The 16,663-nt window shown below is 39.4% G+C and overlaps 1 protein-coding gene across 2 annotated transcripts; it reads left to right on the forward strand.

Moving 5' to 3' along the window:
• The first annotated feature begins 1,847 nt into the window (after positions 1–1,847).
• LOC102687014 (E3 ubiquitin-protein ligase TRIM63) lies at positions 1,848–16,417 on the forward strand. 2 transcript variants are annotated; one of them, XM_015348369.2, is made up of 9 exons: positions 1,848–2,181; positions 4,466–4,632; positions 6,013–6,184; positions 11,253–11,348; positions 12,167–12,400; positions 13,001–13,023; positions 13,131–13,255; positions 13,599–13,685; positions 14,157–16,417. In XM_015348369.2, the coding sequence occupies exons 1-9, from the start codon at positions 2,023–2,025 to the stop codon at positions 14,165–14,167; spliced, it is 1,074 nt and encodes a 357-aa protein (XP_015203855.2). In that variant the 5' UTR covers positions 1,848–2,022; the 3' UTR covers positions 14,168–16,417. The 2 variants fall into 2 exon arrangements, with proteins under 2 accessions (XP_015203855.2, XP_015203858.2); XM_015348372.2 differs by having other exon boundaries at positions 1,855–2,181; positions 13,602–13,685.
• The last annotated feature ends 246 nt before the right edge of the window (positions 16,418–16,663 follow it).

Raw genomic sequence — 16,663 nt, forward strand, 5'->3', positions numbered from 1 at the left:
ACTCTGTCCTGAAATGCCAGCGTTTTTTTATCTGAAAATTTACCTAAAGAAGATACGGTAAATTTCCAAGCGCGTTTTTCAGTGGTTTTAATGCTTTTAGACATATATTTATTGATTTGAGTAACATTTTCAAATCTGCAGGATTTGGTTAGGGGTAGCATTCCCACAGAACTTACACATATTTTACGATCACCGCTGGATTTGGGGGCTTAGGTGAAATTTAGGACGACTGATAATTTGATCCTATCTTCAAAGATTTTTGCCTGCTCATATTGTTTATTACAGTGTTCGGTATCTATTCCAAAAGTGAGTCAAATATAAAGTTGTAAGAAAACATTTTGTTGTTTAAAATGCAACTAAAATTATAACTCCAGTCAATATTAAATAGTTCTTGTAACCCTAACCCTACTCTGGCTTAAAATGCACAATTGTTTAAATACTATTGTAATAGCGTTTTTCAGCTGATTGAAAATTTGCCTAAAGAAGATACAGTCTTCAAGAAGAAACATTTCCACAAGCTTTTTTCTGTGGTTTTGATTATTTTTTCTAATATTAATTGGTTTGAGGAACATTTTCCAATCTGTTGATTTGAGGGCTTCAGAGACAGATTACAGAATTGCTAACTCGGACCCTGGCTAGGGTTAGGGTTAGCATTCGTACACTACATACACATTTTTTATGCTCAGTGCTGATAATTTGCTCTTCTTTTTTTGGAGAGTTTTGGCTACTCATGTTGTACAGTGTTCAGTAAGTGTATTGCAATGGTGACCCAGATCAAAAGTTGTAAAAAAACTTGTTCTACTGTTTAAACTCTCTTAATTTTGTCAAAGTGCAAATAAATGTTTAACTGCTGTCAACTTTTAAGGGGTTCTTGTTACCCTAACCCTAATCTAGCCTGAAATGCACAATCATCTTGAAGACCATTTTTAGTGTTTCACAGCTGATTGAAAAATGTGTCTAAAGGAGTCTTAAAGATGATAAATTTCCAAGAGCTTTTTTCAGTAGTTTTGATTTTTTCCTCATATCTGTTGGTTTCTGAAACATTTTAAAATCTGATAATTTGAGGGCTTTAGAGACAGATTGCAGATTTGCTCATTCTAAACCCTGGCTTGGGTTAGGGATAGGGCAGGAAAAGTGTTGTTTCTCTATTTGTTTCACAGATTAATTTGGCCCAGTTTTAATTTTGCCCCCTTTTGTCAACTGTTGATTAAGACTTTTGAGAATTAGATCATTTCAATTCAAGATTATACAGTGTTGGTTGTTTTCAGCCTGCATATTCTCGAGATTCAAGTAAGTGTAACTGTTTTTTATTGGGTGTCCAACCCAGACAAAGCAAACAGGAATGCATGTGCAAATGAGGAGTTGTATTTGGCTTTATAGAAGACCTGTTGTATGCAACTACTTGACAAGGCCTTCATGTCAAGAGTGACACATTCTCACAGTGGATGGTGCACATATTCTATTGTAAATGTTTCTACATTAAAGAAGAAACAATCTTGTACCATATTCATAGGTTCACAAAAGTATTGGTAAGATATTGTTAATAAATGCAAACTAACATGATTTACTCAGAATAAGCAATAAATACAAAACAAAACAGTAGGAGCTTTCTTCGAGACCCTGTAGAATCATTAAGAACATACTGTACACAGCAGTGTGTGAAATAAGCCAACTACAGGGAAAATGACCAGATTTATTGTAATCTATCCCTTTAAGGGGTTCTACGAGAGATATCCTGCAGAGGCATTCCTCAGGGCAGCATGTGATAAGGACAGGCAGAGAGCTGATTTTTCTAGGCTAGCTATCAGACCCCAGGAATGCACAGGAGCAGGGCTGGGATCAAGTGACTCCATCCAGGGGTATAAATAGAGCCTGACGCTGGGTGATAGGCAAAACTCTCCACATGCCTGCAATGATTCGGAAAGACAGAGGAGTTATAACAAAAAGGAGCTTCTTTCTTTTCCCGGAAAAGAGTGTGAATAAAGGCCAAGAAGCTGTTTAAACAACTATAAATCTAAGGACATGGATTTCCAATCGAGCATCATCCAGGAGTCCAACAGGATGGAGAACCTGGAGAAGCAGTTGATCTGCCCCATTTGCCTGGAGATCTTCTCCAAGCCTGTGGTCATTCTGCCTTGCCAACACAACCTGTGTCGAAAATGTGCCAATGATGTGTTTCAGGTGAGCTATGTACCTCAGTGCTTGGAGACCAGAATTTCAGTCTTTGCAGTAAGAATGTAGAGAAACATCAATTTCTAGTCACTTATTTTTATTTACTCATGCTGTTGCTCAAACTTTCTGCTACCTAGCTATGCATCTATCCTGTGAAAATTATTTGTCAGGAAAAGGTGATTTAAATACTGAAATCAGAACCCAGTGTAATTCCATGCAATGGTTTAATCTATTATTTCTAACATTAAGGACACACTTTAATTTAGCTCTTAAGGAATCTTTTTCATGCAGAAGAAGACGAGTCAAAGTTTCAATTACTGGCTTGGGTAGTTCGTTCTATTTGTCCAAAGGCTGTCTGCAAAAACTGGACAATGCAAGAAGCAGATTTTTTTATGTGGTCATTTGTAAGATTGGCAATGCGGGTCATAGCCACCAAAATAGAACCAGAATTCTCATGCAAAGTAATTCCAGGATTGCCTTAGAGAAAGATAGTCTAGCCTTTGGCTTGCCAAACGTGTTACCATTCACGCTGAACAGAACGCAAAGGTTGTCTTAGGATACAGTGTGCTTTGTTTCTGTAGTCTTTCAGCTAGAATAATAAAATGACTGATGTCCTGGAATGAGCCATTCACCTTATCCATGGAAGGACAAGAGACTAGGTGGAGAGAACAAAAGCTGTTAAAGCAGGTCATCAAGGACTACATGGGTCTATTTCTGTGGTGTGTTGAAATGTCTGTTTGATTTAATATTGTATCTTTTCCATGAATAGTTCTATTTGAGAAAAAGTTTAAGATTTTAATTGAGGGTATGATATAAGCAACAGAAGACATATTGGAGCTGATTTATAGCTAATATTCATGTAAGATCTTGCATGTAAAAATGCAATGCTGTTATGTCGCAGGCACTCCAATCAGTTGAAATACACATTGTTCCCACAATTGTTGTTTTAAAATCAGTCTCATCTTCTCCCCTTAAGATGCTTGTGTAAACCTGACCATGTAAAACAAGCTGGCTTTCAATTTGAAATCCACACTTATATGATTTATATTCAGCATCTCGGTTTTTTAGTCCAGTTCATAGTGACATGACAAATGCAAAGGATTACAGAGTTATACCATAAATCAAACATAGGTTTTCCTTTTGATGTTTTAAAGACCTAAACAGCATAATCAGTTAAGCTCTCATTATAACAGATAGTTACTGTACAGTTTTTGGGAAAAGGTTGCAAAGATAGTAAGATTAGTATAAGCTATCAAAGGTAGTATCTAGCTAGTATTAGCTATAAATAAGGATAATTAAATAAGTATTAGCTATAAATAAGCTATAAATGGCTGTTTATAATGGGAAATACCTTATGATACTGACCAAGGTTTGACTACTACAGTGTCAGTGCTATCAATACTCTAATCAGTATTGCATATAAGACAAAAATAAAAATAATAAACTTCTGTATTCACTAATTTATTTTTTTTATTTGAACATACTCTACAGTTAGAGTTAGATTTGAATTTAGAATGTTTTGTTCATTCATAAAGAGATCTTGAAAGGTGGTATATAAAAACAGATTATGGCAGAATGACTGACTTTCCCAGTGTTTTTCTGGGCTTGTGGTCACATTAACCCCAAGCATTTCTATTAACCCAAAAATAGAACGCTGGTATGGTTACAGTAAGCTTGTAAACACTTGCTGTTTGCTGCAGATGGAGGGAGTAGATCACTTTGCTGGCTGTAGCCACTGTAGCAATTGACTCCCACTGGGAGGAGTGGTGACAGTACCAAGCCCTGAGAAGAGCTCCTTGTACACAGCTGACTTAAAGTGGGGTAGCACATTGACAGACGAGCATAGCGCAAGGCGCCTATTAAAATTGCTGTGCCTATTAAAATTCAGTGTTAACCTGCTTTGTGTCTCTCAGCATCATGACATGATCCATTTTCAGTGTTCATCTACAGCAACCATGGTTGTAACTCAGAGCCAGAACCACCAAGTTTATTTTTAATAATGATAATAATGGAATTTTATTTGTGATCCCTTTCCAAGAAACTAGAAGTGTTGTTAATTAACAACAGAGTCCCATTCTTTGTGTAGAAACCAGTGACTGGAGAAACAGAAGGATATTGGGACTGCAGTGCCTTACCATTAGAACGTCCCTTGACATACTGAATATTCTAATGAGACACACCTTGCCTGTGCCTGCCAGCAAGTATCGGCAATGGGACCACTTTGCCTTGACATTTAATGCCCACGAGATGCTCCCCTACTGGCTTGCTGATTCCACATTTTTGGTTGTTCCAGGCTGCAAACCCGTACTGGACGTCCCGTGGTACTAATATTTCGGGAGGCCGTTTCCGGTGTCCATCATGTCGTCACGAGGTGGTCCTGGACCGGCACGGGGTCTACGGGCTGCAGAGGAATCTGCTGGTGGAGAACATCATCGACATCTACAAACAGGAGAGCAGCAGGTCAGAGCAACAGCTGCAGAGAATGGCTTGCCACTGTGCAGTGTGACCACACGCACGGTGTTTACAGTACAGCATGGTAGGACTGATTCTGCTGCTGCAGGACAACATTAACATCTACAAGGAACTGCTAAGTAAGAAGGCGGACACACAACGCAGTCACGGTACAGTACGAAGTACACCTACATGTAGAACAACCAAGAAAAATCCATTTGTGGTGAATATAGCTGACATTCTCATTACAGCAGCAAAGTACAGGCCAACGTATGAGTGCTGCTTTTGTTAGCTCTGTTCTATCAGGAATGTGGGGTGTTTAAGGCTTTGCTCCATTTGGTTTCTGAATGCGTGGACCAGAGAACCTGCTGAATTGATCCTAATGATGAAATGTCTGTAAAAACGGATGACCAAAGGTGACTGATTAATTTTGCTAAACAGAAGATAGCCACCTCTGTTGTATATAATAAAACAAAGTCTACAGAAGAATAATAGACCTGTAATATTACTAGCAGTTGGTCATGCCATGACAGTTTAATGATCCTCTGTTGACTATCACTCCTCCAGACTTGGCTATAGTTTGTCTCCCAGCTCTCTCAGTCTGTATATCAGTCTCCATCAAGTTGTTGTGTCTAAGGCTTGTCTCTGTTATTCTGGCAATTTTTAATAAAGAGTGCTTGAGAGAAACTGGGAGAGGAGAGCAAGTGACAGCAGGTCGATGCAGTGTCAGATTACACCAAGGTCCTTGCAGCTTGGTGATATTTAAAGCAGGGCCTTAAAAGGAGCAAGCCTGGATTAACCTGCAACTCAGCTGTACAACAGCAAAGACAGACCCTGAAATTCAACCATAACAGCAGTGTTTAAATACAGCACACAGTGTATTCACAGAGCTGGTCTAAAACGTCTGCAAACTACTGCAAAAAATGATGAGCAAAATAGAAAATCCTCTTTTGCTCATCATCTTTTTGCAGTAGTTTGCAGAAGTGTTATCTGGATTGTATTGTTTTCAAAATCTAGATTTATTTTCCTACCAGCTCTGTGTGTTAATTTTTAATGGAAATAAAATGGCACTGCACGGTTGCTTCTCTATTCTAGACTCCTGAGTTTGAATAAGACTGCATGCAGTTTGTGAGTTCTCCCCATATTTGCGTGAATTTTCTCCTGGCACCCCAGTTTCCAGCCACAATCCAAACATCTGCTATTCAATTTTATTGGCATCTCTAAATTGCTCCTCTAACGAAACAGTCATAGCTGATTAATTCATAAAGTTCAGAATTAAAAGCTACTTCTTGCTTACTCTTACCCCAAGTCTGTACTGTTTGCTTGATTTTGTAGGTGTGTCTGATCTAATTTGCCTATGTCTAAGATTGTCTCCCCTATCTCCCTCAGCCCCAGGCCACTGAAGAAAGTAGACCAGCCCATGTGTTTGGAGCATGAGGATGAGAAGATCAATATTTATTGTGTGACCTGCCAGGTGCCCACCTGCTCCATGTGCAAAGTGTTTGGAGCTCACAAGAACTGCGAGGTGTCACCCCTGGAGAATGTCTACCAGCATCAAAAGGTGAGGGCCCACACCTTCAAGATGTGCACAAGAACAGCAAAAATAATTATTATTTTTGATTTCACTGATGTTTTTATTTAAACTGACTTACACACATTAGCATTACCTTTTTATTACATACAAATGGTGAATGCAATTTATAGGGCTGGGTTTGGTCCAGTTAGGTACACTATCCCTTCAGTGAGGGGTCCTGTGCCCAAGTCAAAACTCTATCAAAACTTAAAACCCCTCACAACTGTTCTTACTTCATCACATTAATGGAGACTGTAGGCTGATTAAAGTCAGGAAATCAAAAGATCAAATGAAAAGGCTAAAAATATTAATAGCATTATTGTTGATTTAAATATAGTTTTACAAGTGAAAAGGGATGTGTATTTGGTAAACATGAGAAAAACAGTAGGTGGATTTTTTAGAGACATGGTTTCAGTTACCAGTCAATCCTGGAGTCTGGTATTGAGATGCACTTAGGTAATGATTGTTAACAATGCTTAATTTAATGGATTTTTCATAAATGCCATATATCTGTTTTAGTTGTTACCGATTAGCAAACTAGTGCTTAGCACATCATACAGTAAATAGAAAATATGTAGTTTTATCAGTACTTCATGCCTCCTGTGCTTCTCTAAGCATTGTATTTTTTACCTGTTAATTGGGAATGTCAGCTGGGTTTTAGAACGTCATGAGACAGGTTAGTTTTATTCTACTGATGATGTTTTGTTGCAATGCGTAATCTTGTTCAGTACAACTGGAACCACAGACTCAGACCTCTGGTGTCTGTGTCTGCTTGAGAAGCCAATAGGATTATGATTAAACTCCTCTAAATCTGAATCCCCCCTAAAAGATGTATTATTTCTCAGTTATATAAGGAAGCTGTTACACTTACAGGATAGTTTTTTCTAATCATCTGTTCATATGTGGTGCTAAATACTCTAGGAAAAGTAGTATCAGGTGAGTAACAATTCTGTGAGCTGTACAAAACGGACTTAAACCCTGTGGTTTTCAATTAGATCTCCGTGAGAGACTTTAACACCTGCATTGAAGACGTTTGCTTCATTGTGGCATTTTAAACAAATGTGTGGGTGAGAGGTTGGTGCCAAGTGGTATTGGTATGAGTAACAGGTGGTCAGTCTTGAAAATGCACAAAGCCATAATGTTGTCAGTGTGGTGCACTTGTATTGGGAGTAACTGCCATTCAGCATTTCAAGCTAAGGAGTCATCATAAATCTGTACTTCATTGTCATTTTCATCTGGTGGGATTCAAGAAACTTCCTCATGCTCTGACATTATTTTAATTAGAAAGACTTTTGTGTTCTTGTCCGTGCACTGCTAGCTTGAGACAGTGAAGTGATGTCCCTCTCTTTTTGGTTACTGTAAACTAGGAGGCAGTCAGAGGAATTTGTCACATATCTGCATGTGGGGTGGAATGCCTTCTGCAGTGACTATATATACCCAGAGGTCACTGAGACTTTCCATGCAAGGCCATGGGAGCTCAGGTTAAAATTAGCGAGTGACAGTGTGACAACTGCCTGCGTTGAAGGAGAGGCCTTATCGGACAAGCAGGAGAGGCTGTTTGTGTCAGAGATATGGTGGATTCTTTATGAGGTAAATGAATGATGCCACTGCAACGAAAGATATCCCACTTTTTTCCTGTTTCTGCTGTTTCACATGTTTCATAGCAGAAATTTAAGGTGGCCTAGTCTTCTGTCTAAAGTTTAATGTGTATGGAGAGAATGCTCCGAAGGTGATGGAGTATAACATTTTGTTTTAAATTCCATCTTCTTTAAGTCTTTCATATTCCTGGAGTCTAACATGCTGTGTTTTCTTCTATGACTCTTCTCTAAAACTTTCACATCTGTGTTAAAAACTACAGTTGGATTGGAATGGTATACGTTTTCATTTTCCATGATTTGCCAACATTCTTACAAAAACTACCCCAAAATCCCTAACATCTTGACCTGTTTTTATCTTTAGTGGATTAGTAAGGTGAAAGGTCCCTTAAGAGGAGCATAAAGAACGTATGAAGTGTAACAAAGGCAAAGAGAACATTTGTCCTATAATACACCATTGGTAGTCTATTACTGTAGCTAAGTGAATACAATTAAAATTTCACCCATGTTAAGGGAGCCTGATTTTGGATCTTAACCACTTGGCTGGAAGCCTATTCGAGATACCCACAACCATTTGTGTAAAAAATCATTTTCTATTCTCTATCTACATTTATTTGCTTTTAGTCTCCAGTTGTGAACCCCATGACCTTGTTTCAGCACTGAGTATGAAATAGCCTCCAAGTTATCTCTCCCTCACTGGTCTGAAGCATCCTATACCCTGATCATGTTGTGCACAGTCTTGTTATAGGGAGTGTTAGCTAGTTCCTATACCTCTGCTAAACTTAGGTTACAGCAGTGGTCAGTATGCTGGGTCTTAAGCCCACAGATCTCAAGCTCAAGTTGCCCATCCAGCCATTGATGAAGATGTCTCCCTAGATACTGTATTTCCAACCAGGAACTGCCCTGCAAACCACACACCTCCAGGGCCTCTTATTGTTTCCCTTATATCCTCTGCCTTAAATATTGAAATAGCGGAACATTTATAACAAAGGGTGTTGATTATAGATCCCACATTTATATTTATGTTTGTTAATGTTTTACGTGGTCTTGTATAGTGGGTAAGCTCAGACAGATGGGTTGGGGGTTCGAGTCCTTGCTGCAGAAGTTGCTGTTGTATCTTAATCCTTTTGTGTCACAAAAAAACAACAGTATGGGGGAGAGTGTCAGAAATTGAAAAGGGTTTCAAAAAGTCTCCTATAGAGTTCTTGTTGCAAAGGGTGAACAAAGCTTTGTCCTTGGTTGTAATTTGAATAGATCAAGAAATGACAACAAATAATAAATACGTCTCTGTCAAAACGGACAGAATTTGCAAGTTGAAATATAAATAAAAACTCTAATGCTATTCTGAAAAGATTTGTGGGAAGTGCTTTTATACTTTGCACATTGACCACTTGTAAATTCTGTAACAGAGGAAAATCCCACCTGACACAGACCTGACACAAGGTATTAGAGTACCCTGCTGAAAGCCACATACTCGGACTGAGTATATAATCACATTCAAACAGCAACCATGAGCCAGGAATAATGCATTAAGATACCCAGTGCCTAAGCCCCTGCAAATGATGTTTTGCATGATTACAGTTAGGAGGTCAAGGGTATTAAGCAAGTGGGTAAGTTTAGTAGTGGGTCAAAACTGCAAAGACAGTTTATGGGAGTGTGTCTTCTCTTGTCAGCATGATGCTGCTTGCAGGCCTCACTGTCTGTGTACACCCCAGCCCGACTGACAGCTATGTGAGTAGTCAGCATTTTGGGAAGTATCTCCCCAGATGGGCTTGTCTGCTTCCTCCACCAGCTGCTATTCTCAGAGGGGCTATATTTTCACGAAACCATGCCCAGCACACACAGCCCTTTAAACAGCAAGGATATCTGACTCCCCTCAGTCTCCTGAGCGGCTTTCCATTGCCTTTGACCACCCTCTCATGTCTGCATTATCCTGTTTGCTGATTTCAACAACATTTACAGTATCTATTCAAAGATTCACACAGAAAAGCCAAGAAACATAGTACTGGAGAGTCTGGGAGCTTAACAGTGGCTCTAATCCAAGTCAGTCCAAGTCTGTCCAAGTCCAAGCACTGTTACCTTTTTATGAATTGTTTTTTACTTGTTTTTAACATCTGTGAATGGTTCACCAGCAATTACTTATATACAGTATCTTGACTTTACAAATTCCAGTTTCACTGCTAGAGTTGGTGCTGACAGTTTGCATTAACATCACTGTAAGAATGCAGACACCCAGCAAGTCACAGGAAACAGTGTCTGCCAGCTGAGAGAGCCCTGTCCAACTAATCCCAGAATATTCACAGCAGAACTGTGACCAATACTGCTTAATATATGCATAATAACAGCTATTCATTAAGTATATACAGTTAAAAGCATTTAATATTGGTGTAGGCAATAAGTACTGACAAAATCTCTGTGATGTCTTAAGTGTTAGCATATGTATCTCAGCAAGGTCAGCTGATACACTGGCTCAAAATAAAATGTTAGAGCTGCTTCATAGAGCCCAGCCTACACTACGAGCAAGTGTCTTTGCTGTCTGAGTGGCTCAACCAGTAAGGGCACTAGTGACTTGATGATTAATGTATTACACAAAACAATCAGGTTTATCTCAAGTCTACAGAATGCTTTCTGGGTAACAGACCTCCAATTGAGTCAGTCTTTAAAATCACTGTGAGACACAGCGGAGTTATCCCTCATCCTGTGACTCCGCTAGTCCCCACTAGAGGTCCCAAGATGACAGGGAATGTAGTTATTTCCCAGTCTCCTCCCTGACAGCTGTGTGAACCTGCAGTAACTAGCTAATTAGTTTCCTAATTCAACACCCTATATTAGGTACTCATGCATCTGCTCCTCAGAACCTTGCCAGCAGCAATCCAGCTCAGGTGCAAACCCTTGGTTCTCTCCTTAAACAAGAGAACGGAACTCTCCCTTTTGAGCATACCCGCTCGCCCTTAAAATTGTATATTTGACAACATGCTGTACCTACAAATGATTGCGCATCAGCCCTCTACCCCCTTCAGAGGGGTATTTGACCTAAAGCCGGTGTAAAACACAGTCCTGATATCCACAGCGAATGCTTAAATGGTGTCCCATTTAGCAAGTAAGGCAGATAAACTCAATACCCAAAAGAACTGATGTTTGATTTCTGTGTTACAATCGCTCATCTACTTGAAGTTACATTGTTAAAGGTCCTGTTCCCCTTCTGTTCCCAGGGAATTCAAGTTGCGGAACAGAAAGGGGTTCTGGGTTTATCCAGTGGCCCCTCATTAATTATTCCACTTAAAGCATCAATCTAAACAAGGCATGTGATATAACATGTGTCAGGCCTGTGCACTATCCATTACCAATTCGCATTTGGCAGTGCTCTAAGTAGGTCTGTGGCAGGTCCGTGAAGAAGAACCTCAATTCATGGCACCTCTGACAACGCCGTGCCCAGCTCACACTGTATCTTGCCCTGGCAGACGGAGCTCAGTGATGGCATTGCTACACTGGTGGCAGGCAACGACCGAGTCCAGGCCATCATGAACCAGCTGGAGGACACCTGCCGAACCATCGAGGTGAGTGCCAGGTGGATTACACAGCATTAAGTTGGTGATGGCCCAAGTTCTGGTTTATCCAGGTCCCAGGTTGACCTCTTATCATGATCAATTACTGTATTATTTTTCCAGACAGGTCTTACTTCATTTGAAACCACATTACATACATTGAAATGACATATCCCTAGAACTTCAATATAATACTGTACATACAGTACATCAGGTGCTGATGCCCAGACAATCAATAAGCATTGCCATAATAGTGGGTTAGGCTGAACTGTGCACATGAGAATAAGTATGCTGCCTTAATGAAATAATCAGTGCTGCTCCAGCAGTGGCCCAGTGCTTGCTCGTTGCTGGGAAAAATTATCAGAATGTTATTTGCTGAGGCCCCGTTTAATCTTCTGTCCTCTCCTACTTCACCAAAACTTTATGTCAATGAGAAAGGGTTGTAATTGTTAAAGTAGGATACAGACATCTGATCATTACTATGGGTGAATTTACATGAAACACAGTCATTGGCCTTATGTTAATATAGAAAACTCTCAAACTTAAACTCAATAGTTCTCTCTTGGTTTATCAGAGAAGTAAATAAAATCCAAGAGACTCTTTAGACAGTTGAATTAGACAATTAAGCTGACAATTATTGATTATCGTTTATGAAAAGCAGAAGTTAGGGTTTTTGCTTGCCAGCTTTGTAACATGTTTGGAGATGGTGCTAACAAGAGCTATACAGTATTATATAAATCGTATTGGTGGATTGATTCATAGGTTGCAGTGATCGATTAGCTTGCTTTGACAGACCTGCACAGCACGGGTTTGCTCTCTGTGAAACGCAGGAGAACAGCCAACGGCAGAAGCAGAGCCTCAGCGAGCACTTTGACATGCTCTACGCCATCCTGGAGGAGAGGAAAGGGGAGATGCTGCTGAAGATAAGCCAGGAGCAGGAAGAGAAGATGAGCTACGTGCGTTCCCTTATACAACAGTACAAGGAGCAGTTGGACGGGAGCTCCAAACTGGTGGAGACAGCCATCCATTCTATGGAAGAGCCAACAGTGGCAACATTCTTAATGGTATGGACTCTGGACTCACCATGGTTGCAGTTTTTAAAATGCACTCTTACCAGTACACTCTGAAAACAATTATAATGATATGAGTTGCTGTGAATCAAAGAAAGAGACAACTATGGTAGTGATTTGGAAATCACTGTTGGCTTAAGACCAGAAGAAAATGAAACAACAGATGGGTTTTACAAGAAAATTGTTTTGAAAATGAGTATAAAACAACCATTGAAGTGAAATCAGAAGGATGTCTTGCTATCGAAAGTCTGGCATTTCTAATTAAACTGTGAAGTTGTAGAGAAAGGGGGTTGGTTTAACGATTGAGGTGCAAAGGAATTTTTTCTTTGTTTTGATCTGCATGGGGATACAGACAAACGTTTTGAAAAATTACAAATTTTGTTATTGAGTAGAAGAAGTATACATTGAGGGAAGAGGCAAGGAAATGTCACGTTTACATGACAGGTATGGTGTAACGTTTCAGTAAATGAAAAGTAATATTAAATGGTGTTTTGTATTTTTACTCTCTGTTCCTATTTTCCGTAGCACTCTGTACTGATCCAACTTTATACCTGTTTCTTTTTTCTGTCACTCCACTGATTTCCTGTGGCACAGAATGCTAAACAGCTCCTTAAAGAGTGAGTTCTTCCTTGTTTTCATTTTCTTACTTAAAAATACTCTGGGAGAGTACGTTCTTTCAGGTAACATGTATACTGAGCCTTCACCTTTTTTCCTCTCTTTTCAGCATGACAGAGGCTTCCAAACAGACACACATCCAGAGAACAGAGCCTGGCTTTGAGAACATGGATCACTTCACCCTCAACATCGAACACATAGAGGCAATGCTCAGAACCATGGACTTTGGAACAGGTATTGTAGTTCTTACAGGAAATACTCAAGCTCTTTCTTTCTCTTTACACTTCCACTTAATCTCTAAATGTGGGGGATCAAGTAAAGACTTATTCCATACTGAAAAGAAAAGAAACACACTGTTTTGGCTGTGGAGTCTTATTCAGGTGTGTTTCTTTTATTCTCTTTTCAGCATGGAATAATTTTTTTTGGGTTCCTTTACAGCCTACACATGCTGACGCAGCTACCTATTTGAACTACTTTCACAAAATGTGTCTATGTGCGTCTTTATTCATACGTACTCTGACCTTCAAGCAGTTTTTTTCAAATAAGTAAATAACAAATTTAAATATTTTTATACAAGCAGAAAATGATGAGGAGTATGATGAAGAGGAGCAAGAGGAGGAGGAAGAGGAAGGGGGAGAGGAGCCATCAGAAGATCAAACAACAGGTATATCCTGTGGCTTACCATTCTTTAAAATTTCAACTCAGGACCAGCCTTTGAAGCTTTGTTAGATTTTTAATGATTTGGGTATACATACAGTATATGCCTCACAAAAATGTAATTATATTTGTGTAGTACCTGGAAAACAATATTTTCTACATCAGCTAGCACAGGTCTAACATTTTGCAGAGTAAAAGACAAGTCATGCAGTATATATGTAGAAGTTCAAGTAGGTAGCTGCATCAGCAGGCGTAGGCTGCAAAGGAACAAGTGAAGGTTTATTCCATGCTGAAAAGAAAAGAGACACAGTGTTTCACTTGTAGAGGAATGCTCCACAACCGAAAAGTAGTGTCTCTTTTCTGCGTGGAATAAACCTTTGCTTGTTCCTTTGCAGTATACAGTACTGTATGTGTATTTTCTATGAAAAAGAATATCTCTTGATCTCAGACAAATGATTGTTTATCCTTATACTCACAGGTCAAGACTGATTTTTCTAAACGGTGCTCTGTAAAGGAGTTTCCAAGGAAACACTTGAGCAAGCCGGATGACTTTAAGAGCGAAAGCAATTGGACGAAGACTCACAGGGTGACATCAGGAGGTGTTGTCTACACATGACACAAGACACAAGAGAGGGGGTTGGCAAATAACTCAGGGGTTTACAAACTCCAAACTCAGGAGAGTTTCTGGAACATGTACAGCTAAGAACAAGTCAGATCAAAGATTTCAAAGCCATTCACATCTTTCATAGCTTTCCCATTCTTATTTCAGCATGAATTTCTTCGATAGGTGTGTCCTACACAGCCATGAACTGTGCTTGTTTAATAAGAAGAATGCATACTGGTGTGATGCTTTTTTATCAAAGCAAAGAAACCTGCAGTGGTTAATATTGATTTTTGAACAACTCATTGTTAAAGTGTCACCAGCCAACAGAATCAACAGAATTCAACAAACATTCTTTGACTATCTCATCATGTGATGGCTTGTCCATACTGAAATGCCAAGAGGTCAGTTTAAACAGAGGCTTGTTTATAATACATGAACAGGAGGAACTATTTTGCTGTGATTAAAATAATTTTGGATATGGTGCCATAGAAAGAATTGTAACTATGTATGGACTACTGTTTGTATGACACTGTGAATCATTTGAATGGCAACCATTCTAAAAACATAAGTATGATTTAAACTATTTCCTAATCATCTCCAAAGACACAGCAAGAAACTACGTCCATATTTGCTGATCCCTTGTAGTAGACCATTACAGAATTATTTCCAAATGACATTGGCAGTGAAACACAGGCCATCAGAGTTAAACTGTAAATGGAATGCACTGTAGAGAACATCTGGCCATTTCCACACCAAGAAATCTCTCCACTTCAGCTGCACAAGGTTAACAAAATGGTACAACCTTGGAAGTAAATATTCTGAGTGTGGTATCTTTGATTGATTGATGTACAAAACATACGCACAGGCCAAAATCTTAAGAACCACTATTAAATAATATGCCTCTGTCAGTGGCAAGAATATCTGAACATGTTCCATTAGATTTTAGATGGTTTGCAGCCCAATCCCATTCCATTCTTATTGCAAAATCACCTTCAATTGAGGTTAAGATTAGGTAATTCATGGGACTGACCTGCACGCTCAGGGCTTGCTACAGGACGTCTATCCATGTGACTGGGGGGTTTAAATTGGTGTGTAAGTCGGCTGCTTTTATAATCAGAAATATGCACTGTATCAGAATTACAGTGCTTTACAATATCTGGAGTAGACGCTTTATGGTCTTCAATGTGCAAATTATTTGGCATATGGTGTGATGGTCTGCAATTGGGAACAACATGGTTTAGGTTAGGTGTGCACGGTCATGGTCCTGGAGAACAAGTCTGCACCTTTTCATTCCAGTTCATTTCTTAAAAAGCTAAACCAGCTGGTTACTGGCTTAACTGGACCACTTTAACGGGTTCCTCCAGCTCTTCAGGTGCTGCTGCTTTTAAGATATTTTGAAAACCTGCAGACACACCAGCCCCTCCAGGACCAGGATTGCACACTTCCAGTTTAAGTGAAATGCTCAAAACAATCCCAGCTGATGATAGGAACAGAGTGACAGAATTTTTCCCTTTAACAGAGCTCTGTATATGTTTCAGTAATAAACTAGAGAGTTCCTGAAATCCTTAAATATTTCAGTAAATAAGTATAATCCCTGGTTTTGAAGACAAGATGATTAAGACAGAGGTTTCCTGCTCAACAGCGTCTTCTGTGGTTGGTGCTGTGAAAGACCTTTGAGCACAAGACAGGATTTCTTTAGCTGACCCAGTCATGGATCAAACTGGCGCAGCTCCTGAAAGAAGGACTCTTTTTATATTGATGCAAAATGGATCATTTTGCACATTTTATACTACTTTGTTTTGTATATGAGGTCAAGGGGAACATATTTTTAACTGCAAAAAATATGTTACGAACACTAATGAACTTGAAATGACATACTGACATTTGTTTACATGTCAAAAACTACCTACATGGAATTGCAATGCTTGAATGACAGAAGGATGTGCAGATTAAATGCAACAGGCTATAGGACTGTAGTCAAGATGGATACCTGGTTAGGTTGTCTGAACAGTTTATGAGATAGCTGTATTTGCTATGTTTATGAGACGTATTCAGGGGTAACCACATGTTGCACTGAAGAAATGAATTTTGTGATCATTGCACAGTGAAATAAAGTGTTGTTAAATTTGTTGGAAGTTTGACTTTTTTCTTTATTTGGAGGCTTGAAACTACACAGGAATGATTTACTTGCCTCCTTAGTGAGGTCACACACCCACAGCCCCCTTCTGTTGAAAGGGACAATTGGCCAGATTGTGTATGAGGTGAGAACTGAGATCTCTGGGAAGGGGTGTTAGGCTTGTTTGCACAACGAATTGCTAGACGTTTTGTATAGCGGTTGTGACATTAGTCAACATGAACTGCTCCAGAGGCGGTCTAATGAC

The sequence above is a fragment of the Lepisosteus oculatus genome, chromosome 11, assembly GCF_040954835.1.
Source record: "Lepisosteus oculatus isolate fLepOcu1 chromosome 11, fLepOcu1.hap2, whole genome shotgun sequence".
In the NCBI taxonomy this organism is placed as follows: domain Eukaryota; kingdom Metazoa; phylum Chordata; class Actinopteri; order Semionotiformes; family Lepisosteidae; genus Lepisosteus; species Lepisosteus oculatus.